At 46.6% G+C, this 22,614-nt stretch overlaps 1 protein-coding gene and 1 non-coding gene across 25 annotated transcripts in view; one reads left to right on the forward strand and one right to left on the reverse strand.

Moving 5' to 3' along the window:
• The window catches only part of DISP1 (dispatched RND transporter family member 1), a 160,103-nt gene that overhangs the window by 66,341 nt on the left and 71,148 nt on the right, over positions 1 to 22,614 (reverse strand). For 4 of the 24 annotated variants that reach the window (XM_072759731.1, XM_072759743.1, XM_072759729.1 and 1 more), the window contains 3 exons: positions 17,779 to 18,230; positions 3,882 to 4,029; positions 2,398 to 2,515 (listed from right to left, as the gene is read on the reverse strand). The exons of 10 other annotated variants lie outside the window; for them this stretch is intronic. In XM_072759731.1, coding sequence (XP_072615832.1) covers positions 2,398 to 2,515; positions 3,882 to 3,938 — 175 coding nt within the window. In that variant the 5' untranslated portion in view covers positions 3,939 to 4,029; positions 17,779 to 18,230. Of the gene's footprint in view, positions 1 to 2,397; positions 2,516 to 3,881; positions 4,030 to 17,778; positions 18,231 to 22,614 lie in introns of those variants that run through there. 10 more of the 24 variants (XM_072759744.1, XM_072759732.1, XM_072759730.1 and 7 more) reach the window with 5 other exon arrangements.
• On the forward strand, positions 19,587 to 19,691 carry LOC112912080 (U6 spliceosomal RNA). Its single transcript, XR_003233466.1, has one exon. It is a non-coding gene; the product is annotated as a U6 spliceosomal RNA (small nuclear RNA).

Here is a 22,614-nt window from a genome sequence, read left to right on the forward strand (position 1 = left end):
TGTGTTTCCTAAGCCACCCATGCCCGTGCTTTGTTGCAGAGGCCTGCACGGACGGAGACAGACATCACTGCCTACCCTAGGCACACAAAGGCCTCCTCTCCTTTGCTCTGTAAGTTTTGGTTTTCGGTTTTACGACATTTAGGTCTATGATCTATTTTTTAAAGACCTTGGTATTTGCCGTGAGACAGAGATCAAGGCCATTTCAGCCGTCCCGCAGGAGATCCAGCCAACCCAGTAGCACACGTGGAAAAGACTAATCTTTCTCCACAGAATGACGTTGGCACCTCTGCGGAAAACTCGCTTGGTTATCCGTGTGGGTCTATTTCTGGACTCTTTGTTCTGTTCTGACTGTTCGTCTATCAATCATATTCTTCTAAAGAGATGAACTGCACATCATTTCCTCCATCCTGATATGAAGGCTCAGAACCACGCAACTGCTGCTGTGGATGGATTCCCAACATCCCCCCAACAAGGAATAGGAACAGGTTGAAAAGAATGGCTGAGTGTGTATTTCAGCATTCTTTAAAAATGATCACTGAAAAAAAAAAAAAAAAGATCGCCTGAGTGGCTCATCAACTAAGCATCTGACCCTTGGTTTCAGCCCAGGCTGTGATCTCGGGGTGGTGGCGTCGAGCCCCGTGTTGGGCTCCGTGCTTCATGGGGAGTCTGCGGGAGGTTCTCTCTCTGTCCCTCTGCTCCCCCCACGTGCACACACCTGCGGGATGCATGCACACTCTCTCTCAAATAAATAATAAATCTTTTTAAAGATCACTTATTTTTAAAACAATAAATATAAGCCAAAGTAACACTAAAATGGGTTAAACTAGTTTTCTAAGTGGACAGTTACTCAGTTAACTCCTTGAAATGAGTACGGAGGCAAAAAAGCACCGAGGGGGTTAGCTCCATAAAGGTGAGTAAGCCTTTTGCAATTCCCCCAAAATGCTTCCCCGGGCACTCAACTGGCCCTCGCGCCCACCCCTGGTCGGCTCTTCCTGACCAGAACCACCCACCCCGGCCGCCCTGCCCTGGCCAGCGGGCTTGCCCATCACAGTCAAGACGCAAGTTAATTTTTGTTTTATAAATCAGAGTATCTGTTACCTTGCAGTATTACCAATGCTGTTGTAAACTGCACCCCAAACGTCATTTTTTTAAATGAAAAACTGAAAACACACAAAACGGTGACAGTCTTAGTCTCTTTTTCACGACAAATGATTCAGACACAAACTTTTTTCATTTTGCACCAATGGTGTCATCTCCAAGTTGGACATTTGGGTGTATTTTCCTTCATTTAAACTCATGTCCTTTTTTGCTTTCTTAAAATCCAGGATAGTTGACATACGGTATAATACTAGTTTCGAGTGTCCGGCCCAGTGATTCCACGCTGCTCATCACGACAGGTGCACCCCTTCCCGCCCGTCCCGCCCACCTCCCCCTTGTGACCATCACTGTGTTCTCTGGAGCTAAGAGTCTATTTCCTGATTTGTCTCTGTTTTGCCCTTTGTTCACTTGCTGTATTTCTTAAATTCCACGGCCATTTCCATTTTTAACAGAGAAATTTTGTCTGCTTGCCCCGATTTTGGTTTTGCCAATAAGGTCAGGATCGCTTTGCTAATTCAGAGCATTAGAGCAGGATGGGGTCCGCTTTCTGCCGGGGCCCCCCCTCCCCCCCTCCCACCCCCCCACTCCTGGCAGTGGCTCCTCAGGCATTCGGAACACTCGCAGCCAGGACCAGGCTCTGCGACCCGGCCACCACGAGCAAACACAGTCGGGCCGTGTGCGAACCCCCATGAGCAATCGGGCGTGACGCGCAGCTGCAGGCGGCCGCGACGACCTGGCACTGCCCGGATAGCACAAAGTGCAGCGTGTGCATGGGCCTGTGACTGACCGAGGGCACGCACGCCCTGGGCGGCAGCCACAGGGGATCCCACTGCTCTCCCGCCCACTCTGCCCAGGGTCTGGGAATCCACAACCTCTGCCTGGACTCGTAGGCCTTGCTCCCACGGGACAGTTACAATAGGGTCCCCACATCGCTGGCTTCTCCACCATCTGGGGTCTGGAGAAAAGGACAGAGGTTGTGCAGGGAAACACCGCTCTTGCGTCTCTTTGTCGCCAGCCCGTCCCAGCTCACGGGCCCCCTGCCTCTCGCCGTGCCACCTGCTACCACGCCTGGCGCAGCCTCCACACCAACGCTCGACCCGCTCCCCAGGATTTTACGCTCTCCTGTAACTGCGCCCCAGGTAAACGCGCTTCCTACGTATTCACGCCTGCTTTGCTTTCTACTCCTCGACGCGCAACAGCCGGGCTTCCATGCTCCCCTCCTACAGAGCCCATCTTGGCCTCGCGTCCCTCCCCCACTCTCTCCTCCTTGACCTCCATGCAGCACCCAACCCCACTCACCCGTCCTGAGGTCCCAAGACGCCTCGGACTCGGTTTTCCAAACAGGGCACTGTCCAGGCACTTCCTGCTGCAGGTGGCTCTTTCTGCCTTTTCGTGGGCTGCTTGCTCTGACTTCTTCCTGAAACACAGTCCCCTCAGGTTCTGAGTCCCAGCCCTCATGCCTGAGATCCTGTTCCCAAGCGACGTTAGGGAACTCTGACCCAGGACGACCCGAACCCACAAGCTCCTCTGCAGCTGCCGCCGCAGCCTCTCTGCCTCCCGACAGACAAACTCCTGCTACTGGAGGCCAGCACCTGGAGACGGCGATCACGCTTTCCTGCAGGCCGTGCTCAGGGCTCCCGCGGCCTCTGCAGCCGTCCGACCCTTCCAAGGTCCTGGGGTCACCGCACTGCCCCGGCTCCCACGTCTATCCCCGAGTGGGCCACGCTGCAAACGTTGTCTTCACTTCCTGAGAAAAAGGTTTTCCATCCTGTTGTCTTCACTTGGCCAATGGCTGGTGTTGGGACTTGCCCTGACCCCAGTCCATCCACTGAAGTCCTAACCCCAGTGCCGCAGGATGGAGCCTCATTTGGAAACACGGTCAACAGAGTAATTTCTTGAGATGAACTCAGATGCCCGGTGTCCTGATGTAAAGGGGAAGGGTGGACACACACACACACACACATGCACGTGCACGCGCGGGGAGAACACCCAAGTCAGGATGAAGGCCGAGACGGGGTGACATGTCCACAAGCCAGAAATGCTAAAGCCGGCCAGCAAACCACTAGAAGCTGGGAGAGAGGACAGAAGACATCCTCCTTGGAGACCTCGGAAGGGACACCTTGATCCAGGCTTCTATCGCCCTAACCGTCCAGTCCGGAGCACCGCATGTGACAGCGCTCAGAGACTGACACACCTAGTCATCACCCAAGTCTTAGCCCACATGTCACCTCCTAAAAATCTTCCCTATTTTCCCCCAAAATGGACTCCTCCCCACCCACCCACCCACTCATATGGTCCCCTAGGACTGCACTTCTCCTTTGTGGCTTTAGCCCTGTTTATCTCTGTGACTGACCAGCGTTTGTCTCCTCCTCCCCCTGGTGACATAGATCTGTCTGCGCCCACGGTGAGCGCTCCCGGACCTTGAAGCACTGATCCCTGCCTGAAATTAGCTTAATCACCGACGTACATACTTATTTATGACTCACTTCTTCCTCCACAGAGCGTGACCCCTGCCTGTAGGGCAGCACCAGGGGCTGGCTGGCGCCTGGTGAACCAGCCCGGCAGCGAACACTAGGAGCAGGACCCGGGACCGCTGCCCGCTCCTGGCTCCATCACAGACAGTGGGGTCCGGAGAAAGCTCATGACACGTGTTGAACACAGGACTGAATGAGCCTATTTAATAAGGCAGGCAGTTCCCAGAATAACAGAAGTGTGGGGACTGCAACCTTCTATATGTTAAAGGGCATCTCTCTTTTAGTAACAATAATTATTGATCAGCTCACCTCTGCTTTCCATCTGATATTTAAGAAGGTTTGCCAACAAAAGGACTCCAGAGGCATAGCTCTCAGCTATGATGGATTTCAAAATGATTTAAATTCATGGACGGAAGACACAAAACTTTGGGATACTTTCTTCAGTAAGGTTTCTGCTCTGAAACAGCAAAATGGAGAAGGACAAGATGTCTTTTTCAAGATTGTCAGTAATGAAAAGTGTCTTCCTTAGACTACTACCTACTGCTGAGGAAACGTTAGCAACATTAAGAACTTTTTTTAAAGATCGTATTTATATATTTAGAAAGTGAGCAGGGGGAGGGGCACAGGGAGAGAGAAACAGGGAGCTCGACGGGGGCTCTGTCCCGTGACCCTGACATCACGACCTGAGCTGAAACCAAGGGTCACATGCTTAACCGACTGAGCACCCAGGGCCGCACAACATCGAGAAATTTTTAAAAATTATTTTCACCCAGTATCCTAAGTTTCTAACAGAATAAGGATTTTCCTTTTTTCTGTTTCCTATGGCCTTGCTAATAGACATGTTTTATTTAGCCAAATCGCCAGGTTTTTACACATATTATCTGATGTAATTGTTACTGTAATCCCATACGGGGACATTCTACACCCTATTTTCACCGTTGAGAAGCCAGGCCTAGGGGGTTAACATGCCAGGAGACATGGGGATGGGAATTTGGACTCAGCTGCCTCCAAAGCCCTGTTTTTTTTTTTTTTGTGGGAAATGTATGTGTGTTTTTTTTTGCTGTGGGAGAAATTTTTAAAAATTATTTTCACCCAGTATCCTAAGTCCACAGCACATACATTTCATGTGGTTGTAATAATATGTGGCTACGACTATGAGAAAATGGTAAATCAATTCAAAGCCATATTTGGAGAAAATGGTATCACACAAGCCGAGAGATAGTGTCCCAGGTGCTAGTGTTTGCATTGTCGTCTTTAATCAGAAAAATCTCTGGAAAGATTTCCTTTTGCATAGGCATCTTCAGGAATTGCAGAAAAGCACTTACTGGGGGAAAACAGATTCCCTATCATTAATCAGTTCAGCAGACAAGGGAACTGGACACCAAACAGAACCCCGGCTCTCAAAGGATTAAACAGTAGTTTATTTAATACTAGCTTACTTGGATTTTGACGTTTCTTCTTCCCTCATTCTTAAAGTAAAAATTCTTTTTTGTTGTTGTTGGGGTTTTTTTTGTTTTGTTTTTTTGTTTTTTTAATAATGAATTTATTTTTTATTTTTTATTTATTTTTTATTTTTTATTTATTTTTTATTGGTGTTCAATTTAAAGTAAAAATTCTTGACCTCAAAAAGGATCCTAACACTCTTTTCCAAAATACATCATAATCAGAAAAACATGACTCAAAGTATAAAATGCATTTTTAACAAGAGTTAGAATCTCAGAGAAAAACAAAGTATTTAAAAGTTCTCAAGGTTAAAAACAAGTAAACAGCTAACTAAACTAACAAATCTCTTAAAAGTCTTTCTGAAAAAAAAAAAAAAAAAAAGTTTTTCTGACAACAATGAAAACCGACCAAAACACAGAACACGGCTTGAGATAAGGTTGTCACTAAAATAACATAAAAAGAAAATTTACAATGTTCAGAGTTCTGATAAAGGGCAGTAGCATTGTGTTTAGGAAGATTGGGGACATCTGTAGGAGAAAATAAGGATTTTTGGGAACACCGTCCGGTTTGCCTGTTGTCTTCAATGGACGGCAACAATAAAGACACCAAAATATCTTCCAAGAGTAGAACTTTTACCTCTTCTCATTAAATAAACTACCACAAAAATTTTTACCTTAAAAAACTCTTTCCTTCTTACGATTGGCTGGTCCAACATATGTAATAGCTTGAAACGTCACCCTGGAGAAGACGGTTTGCTCCACAGGTGTGCATGCTCCGTGGATGCTCTGTGGCATCCGCGCCCGTGCAGCGGCCAGCCCTGCGTCATGCGGGAGGCTCAGCACGATGGCCTCTGCGTCTGGGATCAGACTTTACCAGCAGCCTCTCTCTGTCCTGCACACACGTCACTGAGCAGAGTGTGGGCAAATCCCACGACAGCCACGCTGTGACCACCTCAGCTAAGTCCGTAAAGTACACCATCTACCTGGAATGGTCCTAAATGAAGCAACTGGTATGAAATGCCAACTTGCTCCTAATTCAGGCAGACCCACTTTGCAAACCCACCCACAACCCACAACTTGGACTCCTCCAAGTTCCATACTCGTATTTCAAAGACCAAGCAGCCAAGGACCCAGGGAGAGTCCCTATCAGATCCCAGCATCAGTGACTCAAACAACCAGATGATAAAGGTTCAGCAGTGACACTTCTCTGCTATTGTGACCCTTGAACCACACTCCCACCTGCAACGTTAGGGTAAAAGCTCTGTGTCCATTCTCAAAGACATCATTATTTTTTGTTGTTGTTTTTTTTAAAGATTTTATTTATTTATTCATGAGAGACACAGAGAGAGAGAGAGGCAGAGACACAGGCAGACGAAGAAGCAGGCTCCATGCAGGGAGCCCGATGCGGGACTCGATCTCGGGACTCCAGGATCACGCCCTGTGCTAAACCGCTGAGCCACCCAGGGATCCCCGATAAAAATGCTTTAAAGACCAATGTGATATTTACCAGCAGTGACTTAGGTCAAGAAACTCTTGTGCCCGAAACTCTAAGTATTTTGACCCAGGAGGGTAAGAGGAATGGGACAAGAAAATACTCTGACAAGTTTCTTTTAACCCCAACTGGTCTCCTGGCTGTGATCAGAGTAGCCACTCAGAAGGATGACAAGTTGCAGAAAAATAAGGCTTGTGATTCAGGTATTCAAAGAAGTATTTTAAAAACGTGCCTGTCTTACCAAGCAAGGTTTTAGGCATGAGAGGGTGACACAAGCTGGCTCTTGGTTCCCGATTTCCCATTAACCTGACGTCGGGGAGGAGAAACTTGATGACCACGTATCTCTGAACCGAACCTGCAGCTTCTGTGATGACTTTTTCCCACTTGAAACCCTTAATTCAACACATCTCAGCGCAGCCTCGGTGCTGACGCAGCGCTGTCCCTCGCTGTCCCTCGCCGTAGCCTGGCCCTCCGGAAAGGCGCGCTAGTCCCCGGCGGGGCACATCCTGCCCAGCCGCCCGCGAGGCACCCTCTTAACCAGCCCTCTGACTTTGGGGAAACTCGATTAGCTCTCCAAGCTCTTTAAGTAAACACGGTGCTTCAAATAACCCGTAGCCACGTTCAGCCGCCCTCTGGCAGAGGGTTTGCTTTCTAAAGGCTTTTCCAGGTCGCCCACTGGCCCCACGTGGCAAGACCGCCTGAGTCACTGTGCTTTGAAGGAAGTGCCCGCAACAGCTCGGGCATCAGGGGACACACAGCTTCCCCTGCCGTGGGGACCCGGGATGCACCGCGTCTACACAAGTTCAGCAACTTCACTGCTGCCCCTGCCAGCCGTGCGGTGCTCAGACGCCTCGAGGCCCGGGCAGTCCTCCTGGAGCACGAGCGCAGGCGACCCCACCGCGGAGAGCCACGCGCGTCTTCCTTCACCGTCCCTGTTCTCGGCCTTTGTCAGCAGAGGTCGAGGGCACACAGTAGGTGCTCAGCAAACGCGCCCCGACCGCACAAGCCCCTGAGCCCGGCAGGCACTGCCCCTGCCTCTGCAGTCCTGCAGCACCCATGGACCGGGCCCCCGGAGGGGCGGCCTCACACACAGCGGGTGACACCCCAGCTGCGCCTCCCGAGCCGCCGCGGCAGGGCCCTCCTCCCCACAACCGTGTCTGCGTGAGGGTCACACTGAGTGTGTGAGATGCCATAAAATGCAGTATAGTTACTTCTCTAATACAAATTAGGAATCTTTCCATTGCAGAAAATATTACTGGGTATTTTTTTCAAAGATTTATTTGAGAGTGAGAATGAGTGAGCGAGTGAGCGAGTGACCGAGAGAGAGAGAGAGAGAGAGAGAGAGAGAGAATGGGCAGGAGGGCAGAGGGAGAGGGGACGCCAAGCAGACTCTGCCGTGAGCACGGATCCCGACTTGGCGCCCAATCTCATGGTCCTGAGGTCACAACCTGAGCCGGAATCAGGAGTCGGTTGCTTAACCAACCGAGCCACGCAGGCATCCCATGGATACGTATATTTTTAAACAAAAGTCAACCAAGGGCCCGTATATTACAACAAAAAGCAAGCTTATGAATTTTATATGATCATTTCAAGGTCTTGCATTAATAATAATGTAATTTCACCGTTCATTTGTCTTTCTACATAATGTTCACTAACAAGAGGTGAGAACAGATATGAATAATTTATAAGGGAAAAACTCAAAACTGAGTAAATTCTATCCATTTAGTGTATTTTTCAGTGAACTTGGAAGAGCCTGCCTTTACTGGACGCAGCAGGAAGTCAGAGGACCACAGAGCTGCTCAAACGGATGCAGCCGGGGAGGCTGAAACAGGGGAGAGGGGTCCCCTCTGCAGGAGACCTCGGGGAGCCTTGGCGACCCCTCCCTAGCCGAGGAACCAAGATGCTCCCAGGGCACCCGTGAGGTTGGAACTATGTGATGTCACCACATATCCCTCTGTCCCCCTCACCCACGAGTGTCCCACAGACAGTGGAAAAGCAGACGGAAGAACCCAGGTGTCCTCTACCTGTAAATAGCATAAAACAATGCCACTATTCTCAGTCTTTACGTGGAGAAACATAGCTATTTTTCACGAAATACTTATGTTAACATGCGATTGTTTTACTTTTTAATGAACTAATGAATATCTTAAAATTCTGTTTTAATTCCTTCTATGGTAAAGACCAACAGCTGTAACTCACATAAACGGGGTCCCCAACCAGTGGGAAGAGTGTACAGGGCTCTCCAGAGCAGGAGGCCTGAGAATTAGGGGGCCCTGAGTGGCTGGTGCTGCTACACTGCCAGGGTGGCTAATCCGTCTATACCTACTGTCACATGCCTGTAATAATTATTTTGCTTTGAAGGTCCTGGAACCCTCATTAATTGGGACTAGGACAATTCCGTTTAGTTCGTGGAATACACTAATTGGCCACTTAAATTCCCTTAAGGTCCCTTACCCTGTGTTTGGGGGAGGAAAGGGATGTGCTGTTGCCACAGACATTTAGCTCCAAGTGAACGGCCCCAAGTCCACCTGAGCTACATCAAGTGATCACAAAGAGTTTCTCAGTCAGATCTCCTGGAAACACCCTAAGGAGATCTTCTGTTAGTCTAACTGGCAAACCATTCACATCTGCCCTCAATATTTTTTTCAAAAGAAAGTCATTTTCCTAAAAAAACAAACAAAAAAAGTCATTTTTTCTCTGCAGTAAAATCAAAACTTTTTTATATTCCACTCCTTGTACACCTGAGCACATAACCCCCGATTTAGAATATGAATTACAGAAATGTACTTTTATACCAAAAAATAAGTTAAATTCAAAAACATAGAGATTAGAAATTTTAGCAGGACAATGTAAGCAATACAATGTATTGCTTTATTTACTGATGGCTGAAAATCTATTCCACAAAAACATTTTTATTTATTATTTATATATTAATATAGTGAGAACAGTGTTTTTATACCTGTTTGTATGTATATACATACACATATTTTTTCTTTTCTTTTCTTTTTAAACCTCTGGTCCTGTGGCACCTCGGTGGCTCAATCCCTTAAGCATGTGACTCTCGGTCTCACCACAGGTCTTGATCTCAGGGTTGTGAGTTCAAGCCCTGCCTTGGGCTCCATGCTGGGAATGGAGCCTACTTAAAAAACAAAACAAAATACCACTCTGGTCCTAATTTCAGTTTATTTAGGTACTTAGCTTTAGTAGCTGTCACAATCGGGAAGAAAAATCTTAAAGATAATATGGAGATCCAAATGTGAGAAGCACATCCAGCTGGAATACCAAATCATGGCACTTGTTTTTCAATTCTACCAATTAGTTGTTAGAGGTTTGTCTTCACGCACTGTTAATTTAAAATGTTGATCTGTTACAAGTTGAGACTTCAATAGCTAATAACCTCAAGGTACAATTTGCTAAGATTGAAATCAATGACTAATAATAATAGGCACATCTCTAATAAGTTGAAGAGCAACGATCCAAAGCCAGAAAATATGATTTCCAAGTCATGCAATAACCCTTGATGTTCAAAGTGTGACCCACAACCAGTTGCATCTGCCGGTAGCTGGTTATAAATATGGAGTCCCAGGCTCCGGTCCAGATCTACTGATTTTACTTTTTAACTAAATCCCTGGATGACTTCTGTGCATACTAAAATTGAGAGGCACTGCTCTAGAATATTTGCATATATAGTTTTAAAAACCACCTGAATGCCTAGTATCCAAGAACTCTGAACACCTGACTACAAGTGCTCACGAGAGAGTTCAATTTCACTCAAACAGTCTGACATCTAGACATCCTTAGGAACCTGAAATCACTTCTATTTGAGAGAGAGAACACAAAGATCTACATCTCTAGATTATAGTGTTTTTTTTTATTTTTTTTTTACCACGAGAGCTCACCAGAGAGATACATACATCGTCTGCACCCGTTAGGCTTTCTAGGGTGAAGCTTCCATAAAGTCATGATTCGCTATTATCTTAGTCTCCTATATTGCACATCAATGTAAGAAATGGCCATTATATTTTCTGCAAAACTGCCAACAGCACCCCTAAAATGTGAACCACCTAAAGGCATGAACCATGTCTTCATTATTTTGTCTCATTAGCGAATAGTACACAGCACATGGTAGCAAGGCAATTTATCAATTAAGTAGATATATGAAAGAATGAACACATCTCTCAGCTGGTCTCCAATCTCGTGAATTTTGGTAAATACCACACGAGTATTTTCATACCCTCACCACAACCCCTGGAAATACAGGCTCAGCGAGAGAAAGTGACTTATGGGACATCACATACCTGATTAGACATGGGATTTAAGTTCAGGTCTGACTTCAAAGCCCATGAGCTACACCACTGGTTCTGAAAAAGGTAAAATCAGAACCACCTGGGGCACTCATACAAACAGATCCCCACTTTCTGAGCACATCCTTCTGCACTGCTCTTTTAGAACACACGCTCAGTCCATCGGCAACCCTACCTGGGTTATGAGCCCTACCAGCCGCCCTGAAGGGCTGGAGGAAAGAACTGCCCTAATGCATCAGTAGCACTGTTGCACCGAACACCGTAGGACTAAAGAAGTAACTACGCAGATGCTACGTGCTAGTGAGTGAAGCACCTGCTGTCTGTCCAAGGGCCACCTGGTTCCGGGCTGGGGGCTGTCCTGTGCCTCCCGGGGGGCGAGATGCCATCGGCACACCCGCCTGCACCGGGGCCACTGACCGTCTCTGCAGACGTTGCCAGGTGGCCCCTGGGACACAAAACGGGCTGTGGCTGGAGTCACGGCTTTCCGTGTGCAGGATCTGAACAGACAAGCAAATATATCACAGATACTGGGAGCCGAGCGTCTCACCGCTGGAGGAAGGAGCTACAGATGAGAAAGGGAGGAGCGTTAGAAGGAACTCTGCCCAACGCAGCACAAGCCAGCGGTAGGAACGCTGCGTTTCTAGACACAGATACTCAAACAGATGTCGGAGCGTAGCTGTGCATCCGGCCGCCGCCCGAAGGCCTACGAGCAAGGAAGGGCAAGCCGCAGGGAGGGGCCCAGCGCCCGAACCTTGGTCTCTAAGCTCCGTTCTCCAATAGGAAATCCTCGGAGCTCTAGAGCCCTTGCAGGAAAAGTATATGGCAACCTGGGATATCTTGTGATGTCTCGACGTATAGAGGTGCTAAAAAAAGGTGGAAGGAAGACAAAAGCTGATTCGGAGGAGCTCACAGTCGCCAAGGCTGCAGCAATCTGAGCGGGAAAACAAATTACCGATGGTGTCAGGTGAGAACCCACAGAGTAAAATAAACACTCATGAGGCTGGACGGACACAAACACGGATGCTAGGAAAAAGGGACGATTCTTTCTTACAGTTACTCTCCAATTATTGAACATGGAAGGAACGGCAGAGATAAGAAATTAAGCAAATATCACAGTAATAATTATTGCAGGCAAGAGACTGGGTTTGGTGGGAATCAGGGTATTTGTGAAATCATCAAACCACAGGTGCCCTTGACTGAAAGAATTATGACTGTTGTATCGGCCTCGTGGTATTTTTTTATTGAGAAATGGGATATTTGCAAAGTATCTCCTTACAAGATACTTAATTACAAAGGAAAAAATAGTAACTTTACAGAGAAAAAAAAAAAAAAACCCTGGGCAGACACGTTACCTAAGCAATCAAAGTGTCACCAGTCATCGGACTCTGACTTCACACACTCCCTGATGTGATGTCCTGACTAGTGTAGGCTTCTCGTTTGGGGTATTTCTGCCCCAAATGCAGAACCTCAATCTAATCATGAGAAAACATCAGATAGACCCAAATTGAGAGATGTTTATATATATATATATATATATATATATATATATATATATATGTATATATATATACATATATATATATAAAGTGCTCTTCAAAATCGCCAAGGTCGTGGAAGATAAACACTGAAGAGCTATCATCACACACGGACCCTGGGAAAACACGGCAATTCAGTGCAATGAGGGGTCCTAGATCAGATTCTGGGCCACAAGAAGGATATAAATAGGAAAACTAGCAGAATTTAAATAAGGCTTATAGATCAGTTAGTCATATTATGCCAATGCTCATTCCGTGTGTCAATAACTGTGCTATAGTTACATGGGATAACAGGAAGAAATGCTGGGTGAAGGGTCAAGGGGGACTCTCTAAGCTTTTTTTTTTTTTTTTTAAGATTTTATTTATTTATTCTAGAGCATGTATGTGAGGACAGTGAGGGGGCGGAGGGAGAGTCTCCAGCAGACTGCCCCCTGAGCACAGAGCCTGACGCCGGGACCCATCCCTGGACCCTGAGAGCAGGACCTGAGCCATCCATGCACCCCTCCAAGTTTCTTGAGGGTTTAAAATTATTTCAGAATAAAAACTTGGAAAAAAAGGCACACATGAATGAACCAGAGTTCATTTATATTTTTAAACAGCTCAAGGGATTCTGATGCAGGTACCTGGGAGGAGTTTGGAAGCCCCAACCAGCAACCAGGATCTAGAGAAAAGAATGCGAGAGGAAACATTAAGGACGCCGAAGGACAGGTGCTTTCCCGGGTATCTTGCGCGCAGGACTTGGTGTCGGTGCGGTTGCTGCCCCGAACCCCTCACCTTACAGGGCATGACTGGCCTCGCCGCTGTGCATGTGCGTTTTGCATTTGTCTACTTATAAGCAAAGTCAGCACAGCGTCCAGGTTCGCTGCATGAGCACAGAACTGCGTCCCACACAGCCCGTGTCCAGAGCCCCGGCCCGTGTCCGGGACGCTCGTGCAAGCACACGCACAAGTTCAGATGTAGGATGAACAGACCTGTGCGCCTGGAGCCGTGTGACTGTGTCGTGTGACTGCTGCACAGTCTGTCTCTGAGCACCGAATGTGTGCCCTTTATTTTGGAAAATGTGTAAAGTGGAAAAATAAGGTTTCTACGCAGCACTTGGAGCATGTGTACTTCCTGGGTTTCTGGGGCACTGTGTTTAAGTCCTTTAAATTACTTTCCAAAGATAAATGTTTACGCTTGGAATTACTGAGCCAGAGGGTGTGGACTTCCTTGCGGTGCTTTAACTGCACCCCCAAACCGCCCTTCAACCCAACAAGTACTGGGCCTCCTCATCTTTAAAAAACAAAAAATGTAGGTTTAAAATACATGAACTTATCCTCCTGCCTTATTTTAACTGGTATTTCTTTAGTTAATGGTACTATCTCGCAGGTCCTTTGCTGCAAGGACACACACATCTTCCCTAAAAGCTGCTCCAGCCGTAATCTGGCCTCTCGCAGTACAATCCTTACACGTGACAGACTTCAACGTTCTTTCTGGAAAATTCCTTTGAAAAATTAATCTTGGGGATCCCCGGGTGGCTCAGCAGTTTGGCGCCTGTCTTCGGCCCAGGGCGCGATCCTGGAGTCCCGGGATCGAGTCCCACATCGGGCTCCCTGCATGGAGCCTGCTTCTCCCTCTTCCTGTGTCTCTGCCTCTCTCTCTCTCTATCATGAATAAATAAATAAATAAATCTTTAAACAAAAAAGAAAAATTAATCTTTTTTATCTTCTCTGATAGGACTCTTAATTTCTCTACTCATGAATTTCCAAATATCCATACCGATACCCTACGCTGATATTTAACATCCCCTCGATCGTTGCCCTCACCGTTATTTCCTGTGGGTTTGGCCTGTCACAGGGACACAAGGAATGTATGTAATCCCACCATAAAATGTTGTCTTTGTTCTGACAAATTCCATGGAAAAGCAAGTCAGACAAATGGGAAATGCCCTAAAAGTGGAACACATAGGAGGTTTTAAAACTAGAACAAAGGAAACATACAGAGACTATTTCTCTCCATTCACTAAGTTACAAAGAGAAAAATCTGGCCCCGTTGCATTAACCTGCACATTTGCAAGATTTCTCCTGCCCCGTCCGGAAAAAGACACTTTTAAATGTAATACAGATGAGACAAGATCCCACCAGACTTGAATCCCTTCTGCCACTGTACTGGAGTTCCTCCAAATATTGCCACCCTACACTGGCAAGGGCAAATGCTCCTTTCTGGTGCAGGAGATTGGAATGGCCCTCCAGGAGTAAGGAAAAATTCACATGCTGGCAAGGAGGAATTGAAGTTAGAAGCCAAATCTTCAAAGATGAAAAAAAAAAAAATCACTGAAAAATAACATGATTGTATTTATTTGCAAAGTACATTTTATCTTAAATGATTTCCAATGTACAAATATCTTATTCTTGATTATCTCCCGACATGAACATGTGGTAAAGAGACCATATGGAAAAATTAAGAAAAGCTCAAAGCACTCCATGTTAGTCTCAGATGAAAGTCAGAGGATCCCTTTTATGCTCATGTAGTGTTTCCTTTAAAGATGTGTCAAGGCTCTAATTCTAGGGGCACCCGGGCGGCTCAGTGGTGGAGCGTCTGCCTTCGGCTCAGGGCGTGACCCCAGGTCCTGGGATCAAGTACCCCATCGGGCTCCCTGCATGGAGCCTGCTTCTCCTTCTGCCTGTGTCTTTGCCTCTCTCTCTCTCTCTGTGTATCTCATGAATAAATAAATAAAAATCTTAAAAAAAAATTTGGTCTTCTGATCAATTTATATTTTTAAGAATTTATATTTCATGGATATCAATCTCATCATTTTTGATGAAATTACAATATTACCAGTTTGCTTTTTGTCTTCTTCTCTTGTTGATGTTTTATGCCCTAAAAAAAAATGACCTTATGTTGAAAAATATTCTTAATGATCTGCAGGGGAAAATTCAGACAATTCTATTTACAGAAATTTAAAATGTTATTATATATGGATATTCCTTACATAATTTCTGAAATTGGTTTAGCAGTCATTCAAGTCATCATATGGTATCACATGAGGTCACCTAATACAGGATGCATTTCACTCAGTTCCTCATTATAACCTCAGCAGCACAGCAACCCTCACTTCTCAACAACCAGCACCACACATGCTTGTGCATGGCCCATGTGCATGAAATGTGCTTGTCTGTGGCAAAAGAACTTGACACATTTTACATGGCAAAGGAAATGAGAAGTAAGGTGTATCACTGAGGTCCTAAACAACTAAGCCAGTTGTCTTACTGCCAGAGAATGAACTATCATTTAAGATATTAAAAATTCTGCTTTTAAAACAAATGTTACACTAACAAGCATAATTATAAAACTAATGGTCTGCAAACGTCCATCCCTGAGTGAGCCAATATCAGTTAGAGGTGTAACGTCAGGGCCCTCATCTATTACAGGGCAAAGCCTTTGCTCAGGAGAGAAGAAAAAAACAAAACACCAAGATGCCAAATCAAGATATATTAATTAAAATGCTGCTTTTATTTATACCCCAAAAAGCAAGTATTTACACTTTGTTTCCTTACATATAAAATCACAATTGCTGGTTAATTCTAAACGACAGAAATCAGCTTTTCTGAAATTAATTTTTTAAGGTACAGAAGCTCCCTTAAAGATCTTTTAAAGAATTAGGGGCACCTGGGTGCCTCAGTCCGTGAAGCACCTGCCTTTGGCTCAGGTCATGATCTCAGGTCCTGGGATGGAGCCCCGCATTGGGTGCCCTGTTCTGCGGGGAACCTGCTTCTCCCTCTCGCTCGGCACCTCCCCCCTCCACTAGTCCTCTCTCTTACTCTGTCTCTAAAATAAAGGAAAAGAAGGGAAATGAGTGGGAAAAATTAGAGAGGGAGACAAACCCTGAGAGACTCCTAACTCTGGGAAACACAAAGGGTTGCGGAGGGGAAGGAGGGTGGGGAGATGGAGTGACTGGGTGACAGGCAGTGAGGCAGGCACGTGATGTGCCGGGTGGCACATAGGTGTTATAGTATATGTTGGCAAATTGAATTTAAATTTAAAAATGTAAAAAATAAAAAAAATGCAAAAAATAAAATAAAATCTTAAAAAAATAAAAATCAAAATACCTTTTTAAAAACTGAAAAGAACACGTAAAGGTTTTGCTTTCAAAAGTAAGTAAACTTATAAAAAGTGTAACATTGTATTACTACATGACTTTAGGGTTTACGGAAATGCTTTGCCATGAAGTGGTGCAGGTGCTCCTTACGAGCCCCACATCTCCCCACCTAGGGCATCTGTGCTTGAATATCCTGTGACTTGGGGTAAAGCTACCCAGAGAGCAGAGCTCCTCCCCTGAAGACCTTCCCTTATGAATCCACAGGTCTGAAAGCTTAACCAAAGCCCCAGAGCCCCTTGGGCCAACCAAAGCATCAAATGTAAGGACTCCTGGTTAGACATGAATCAAAAGCATCAACCAAAAAATGTCAAGTTAAAAAATAAATGAATAAAGGTAAACTAACGTACTGAACTAAGTTCTGTTCAGAACAAAATGCTACTCTGACTTGCACGTCGAGAGGAAAGCCTGCGGACGCCCCCACGGACGGGGTGTGGCATAACCTCTCCAGGGGAAACACAGTCATAGGTATTGATATTTTAGTACAGCTTCCAAAATACCCTCTAAGCCAGAAATCCCGCGGCCACAATTGACTCCACGACTAAAGCTCCTAATACAAACAAGCCTATTTGCAGCACATTCTCTGTTTATCGAAGGAAGAGCAAGACGAGGAAACGGGAACCAGCTGGATAAAGGTTGGTTCCTATAGCAGAATTTTACGTCCACTGTTTACTTAAAATGCTTCTCTTTGTGCTCCTCTAGTTTTCTAGGCTGCCGTGAAGTCCTTGGTCCTTCCTTTACCTGCCAGTGTCGGAAGGAGTGGATTCTCAGCGTCCTCTAAATGTGATCATGAGGAAGGAGACCTGCTTCCTGGGGAAGCAGGGTCTGCAGCCTCCTCTCGGCGGCCCCTGGGGGGGATCGTGGGAGGGAGAGGCAGCACCCCAGAAGACGCATCCACCCACCACCCACCCACCCAGGACACAGCAAAGGGTGCTCCGGGCACTGAACCTTCGGCAGCTGTTCAAGCCACAAATGCAGGGAAAACGCGCCGAACGTTCCCGTTCCTGGGCTGGGGGGCGGGGGGGGGGTGGGTGGGTAGCGGGAAGGGGCGTCGCTGTCACCTGCTAACACTGCTCCTGCCCAGGGAAGCCGCGTGCAAGACCTTAAGTTCCCTGGAATTTGTTCACTATTTGAGGCTTTAGCTTTGTGTTTGCCTAACAGTGTAAACAGGAATGCACGGAGCAAAGCCTCTATCACAGTGAAAGGCGTGACCTCAGGGTGAACAGCTACTGGCAGAAAAGGCTCACAGAGGACCAAAGTCCTGTTCCAATCGCACAGATGTTTAAAAAATGACTCACCCGTGTGTGTGGATGCAGCTTCCACCTCTCGACTCTCATCTTCTTTTAAAAAGTCATCTAAACTCTGATTATTCAGATGACTCCAGGCCCTTCAGCAGATCAATCTGTAAGATGTCCCGACAGTGTCCCATTGTTTACAGCTGTTTCCGAACCATCCTTCGAGAATGTCTTTGGTTCACCCTGATTTTAAGGGACTCTGGTCTACCAGACAGTGTCTTTGGCTGCTCTCCTCATTGCCCCATTGACCCAGCAGGGCCTTCAGGGCTGCACACGTGGCTCGTAGCTTTGCATCTTCGTCTTCAGCACCGTCTAGCTCCCCCCACACCCCACTTTTCTTTATAATTGTTCCATCTTGCATAATTGATTTTGTTCTTCTGCAGCATAAGTCAACTAGCCCTTCGGTTATGGGCTTGTACGCCAGCTGCTGTGGCTCCTGCAGGCCATGCCGGCTCCTGGCAGAGAAAGAACCCCCGTCAATGGGAGGTGCTGCATCAGGTCTTGGCTACACTCTCGTGGTCTTTTAAAGCTAATTTTGTGCTCCTCTAAAGAAAAAATAAAAGCCTGCTACAAGATCAACTGATTATACCACAGAGACCTTAGCCAAGAAAAGCGTTAGTATTTTTTCTCCATCCCAAATACAAATTGTTACCAATATTTTTCCTCAAGTTTTAAGATTGACTACTTTTTAAGCTTTATGTGAATAATGGCTTTGTTAGTGCTATTTGAAACCTATGACTAACAAAGTTCCAGTAAATATTTACATCCAAAAATATTTTTCTTTTATTAGTACCTGTAAGTTAAAACAAACAAACAGGGGCGCCCGGGTGGCTCAGGTGGTAAAACGTCTGCCCTCTGCTCAGGTCATGATCTCGGGGTCCTGGAATCAAGCCCCACGTTGGGCTCCCTGCTCTGCAGGGAGTCTGCTTCTCCTCCCCTCTGCTTGAACTTGCTCTCTCTCTCTCTCTCCAAAAAATAAATTCTTTAAAAAAATAAATAATAAAAAAATAAGCAAAACAAACACCACCACCTTGGGGCATGAGGCACCCCCTCTGTTGGAAAATTACAAGGGTATCTGCACATATTTGGAGTTATTGAAGGCTCAGAGCCTTAGAAGTCAAAAAAATTTGCAAAATGGAAAGAGTTTATGTCGTTCTCTTATTAAATAAAAAAAATGTAACTATACTAAGCAATTCATTTCTTGACAAAAGGAAGGTCTGGTCTTTATTAATTTATGGGCATGAGAATTGATTAGCCTTGGTTTCACATGAAAACAACATTCAGGGCAGCCCAGGTGGCTCAGCGGTTCAGCGCCTGCCTTTGGCCCAGGGCCAGACCCTGGAGAACTCGGGATCGAGTCCCGCATCGGGCTCTCTGCGTGGAGCCTGCTTCTCCCTCCGCCTGTGTCTCTGCCTCTCTGTCTCTCTGTGTGTCTCTCATGAATAAATAAGTAAAATCTTTAAAAAAAGAAAATTCATCTTTCATTGGTAAATATACTATTTTAATCAGTTTACTGCTAAATGTAAAAGATTATGAAGTGAAGTATGCAGAAATGCTTAAAATTATGTGAATGACGAATATAAGCATTTGAAAAATTTGATCTTAGGGAAAGCACATCTGAAAATTATCCTCAAGATGTTCCTTTCTGTATGTTATTACTGAAGAATTTCAGTGCAATTGAAGGCATCCAAACAGACCAACTGGTAGCCAAGTAATCCGTGTTTTCCTTCTATGGGAAATCCTACTGCCTGACCTCACTGTTACAAGTTCATTAAAAAAAAACAAACAAAAAACCACTACCAACGACATCAGTGCTTGCTTCAGCAGCTCATACGCTAAAATTGGAACAATACGGAAAAGATCACGTGGCCCTGCGCACAGATGACACACGAATTCATGAAGCATCGCGGTTATTTATTTATTTTTGAGCGAGAGAGCAGCGGGTATGCACAGGAGCTGCGGGGCCAGGCTGGCACGGAGAGGAGGGAGGGAATCTCACAAGGGCTCCCTGCCCAGGCCCGCGCGGGGCTCAGGCTCGTCACCCTGAGCCCAGGACCGGAGCTGACATCAACCGACTGAGCCCCCCAGGGGCCTCAAGCAGCCCAGATTGCTTTAAAAAATCATAAATAACAAAGCTACAGATTGATTTGAATTTTTAATTAGTCCTTTTGAATAACAAAAGCAATAGATGCTTCTTGAAACAAATCAAACAGTATAAGGACGAACAAGGGACACGGTGTCCAGACCCCACTCCACGCTCCAGGACACGGCGAAGGCCAGAGCCTGGCTCCGCACCCGCATCCATGTCCGGGAGCTTCTCACGTTCCTGGCCTTTGTCCCCAGTATCCCGGCGCCACCGCCCAGCACAGACGCGAGGACACGGCCCGGACGCCGCACGACGGCCTCCACCCTCCATCGTCTCCCCGCCCTCACCGACCTGGGCCTCCCCCGCAGCCGCTTCGGCACCAAACACCCCGAGAGCAAGAGAGCACGAGGCAGGGCAGGAGCACCACTCTCTAAATGCATCCGGACGGGGAAGGCTGCCCTCCGCGCCCCTGACCCCAACGTGTTGAACGTGCGGCCCAGGTAAGTCTGCACCGCAAGATGCCAACTCGCTACACGGTGCTGCGAAGCCTGGTTACAAGGGAGACACCCGGACAGAGGGCCGGAAAGCCCAGGCTCTCTCTCCAGTGTCGACATGAATGGCCAGTGTGACCCCGAGAAGCTACAGCATTACTTGGAGGCCCATTTCCGCCTCTAAATAATGAGTCGCTTCAACTAGATAACTCTGGTCCCTTCACACCGAAATCAAGGATCCTACACTGTTCAGTGAACGCTGGCTTTAGGACACCCCAGAGAGCACAATTCACTAAAAGAACCTCTGTGTAACTCCCACAAAGGGTTTGCTCACAAACTAACAGCGCAAACAATATTAAATAAAAAATATTTTAACCGCTCAAGAAAGCAAACCGTGGGGACACCTGGGTGGCTCAGCAGTTGAGCATCTGCCTTCAGCCCAGGTCATGACCCCGGGGTCCCGGGATCGAGTCCGATGTCGAGCTCCCTGCACGGAGCCTGCTTCTCCCTCTGCCTGGGCTCTGCCTCTCTCTCTCTCTCTCTCTCTCTCTCTCTCTCTCTGTCTCTTATGAATAAATAAATAAAATCTTAAAAAAAATGCAAACTGTGTATGTACTTCCATAAGAACATTATAATTACCTATTTATGACTTATATGCCAATCATAACTACAATGGTCATTTTATTAAAGCAGCATGACTAAATATCTCACATTATTTTATGTTTGGCTCAGTTCGAATTGTTACAGATCTTGAAAATACTAAAATTAATTTTAAAACAATGTGGTAAGTGTTGAATGGCTATTGGGAACCTGGCTCTATTTCCACCTCAGCCATTCAGTTTCCAGGTTAAGTTGCTTCACTTACAAAATTAAAAAGCACCTCCAGAGCTGTAGGGTTGACTCACTCATTAAATGGGTCTTCATCAAGCGTGTGCAGTGTGCCGGGCAGACACTGCACTGTTCCAGGGCTACAGCTACGGGGAGGACACCAGGCCCCCCACCACTGGGATGGCACACAGCACACACCTACAGTTCTGCACATCACATTTTCTTTTTTTTTTTTTTTAGATTTTATTTATTTATTCATGGGAGATACACAGAGAGAGGCAGAGACACAGGCCGAGGGAGAAGCAGGCTCCCTGCAGGGAGCCCAAGCAGGAATCAATCCCGGGACCCTGGGGTCACCTGAGCTGAAGGCAGACGCTCGCCCGCTGAGCCCCCCAGGGGCCCCTCCACACTGTTTTCTAATTCAAACTGGCCCTCTCTAGAATTGGACTTGACTCAGTTAAATTTAATATATTTCTGTTAAAAGATTCATGTGTCATTTTTTACCAATATTCCGCTGTGTTGTTTTTGTTGTTGTTTGAGAGGGCGCAAGTACGCGAGTGGGGGGTGGGGACTGAGACAGTCCTGGGCAGGTTCCATGCCCAGCACCAGGCCCCCCCACCCCCAGGCTCAGCCTCACAACCCCGAGATCACGACCTGAGCCAGAATCAAGAGCCCCGTGCCCAACCGACTGAGCCACCAGCTGCCCGTCTGCGATTCTTGAAAACTGAAAAGAAAGTAAGTGTCTACTTCAATTGGTGGAGAGACTTGGCTCGCTGCAAAGTTACAGGAAAGGGTGACCCAAGTTACTTCACATCCATGCGTATCCTTTAGCTCATGAAATGAAAACGTACCTGCAGCTTCATGTGCTTGAGCTTTGTCTCACTCAGAAACACACGTAACAGAGGAAGTGCAACCCGGCCCCAGGCACCTCTCAGGCCCCGTCCTCCGTGAGAGAAGGGGGTGAAGCCAAAGCTGTGGCTCACAGAGTGGAAGGCGTGCCTGAGAGCGAGGGCGCCAACAGCCTGGAGAGACCCCCGCTGCCCCTCTGCTCCCCCCACTTTAAACTCCCCCAAGTATTCCTGAAACAACAATTTTTGGGATTTCAGCTTTGTAAGTTTACACACAGAAATCCAGGGGCGCTGGGGGGCTCAGCGGACTGAACGTCCGACTCCTGGTTTCCACTCAGGTTGTGATCTCAGGGTCATGAGATCGAGTCCTGCGACAGGCTCCCTATTCCACGTGGAGCCGCCTTCTCCCCCTCTGCCTCCCCCCGCTCACATGCACGCTCTTTCTCGCTCTCTCAAATTAAGAAAACAAACCCAAGAAACCTTACTTCCAAAATCTAATCTTAGAAAACACTCTGTAAAGTACTTAATTTTTCTTTAAATAAGGAGGACTTTAACTAAGTCTTTAAGTGTCTTGACTTTTGTTAGT

Source organism: Vulpes vulpes, chromosome 5 (assembly GCF_048418805.1).
Source record: "Vulpes vulpes isolate BD-2025 chromosome 5, VulVul3, whole genome shotgun sequence".
Classification (NCBI taxonomy): domain Eukaryota; kingdom Metazoa; phylum Chordata; class Mammalia; order Carnivora; family Canidae; genus Vulpes; species Vulpes vulpes.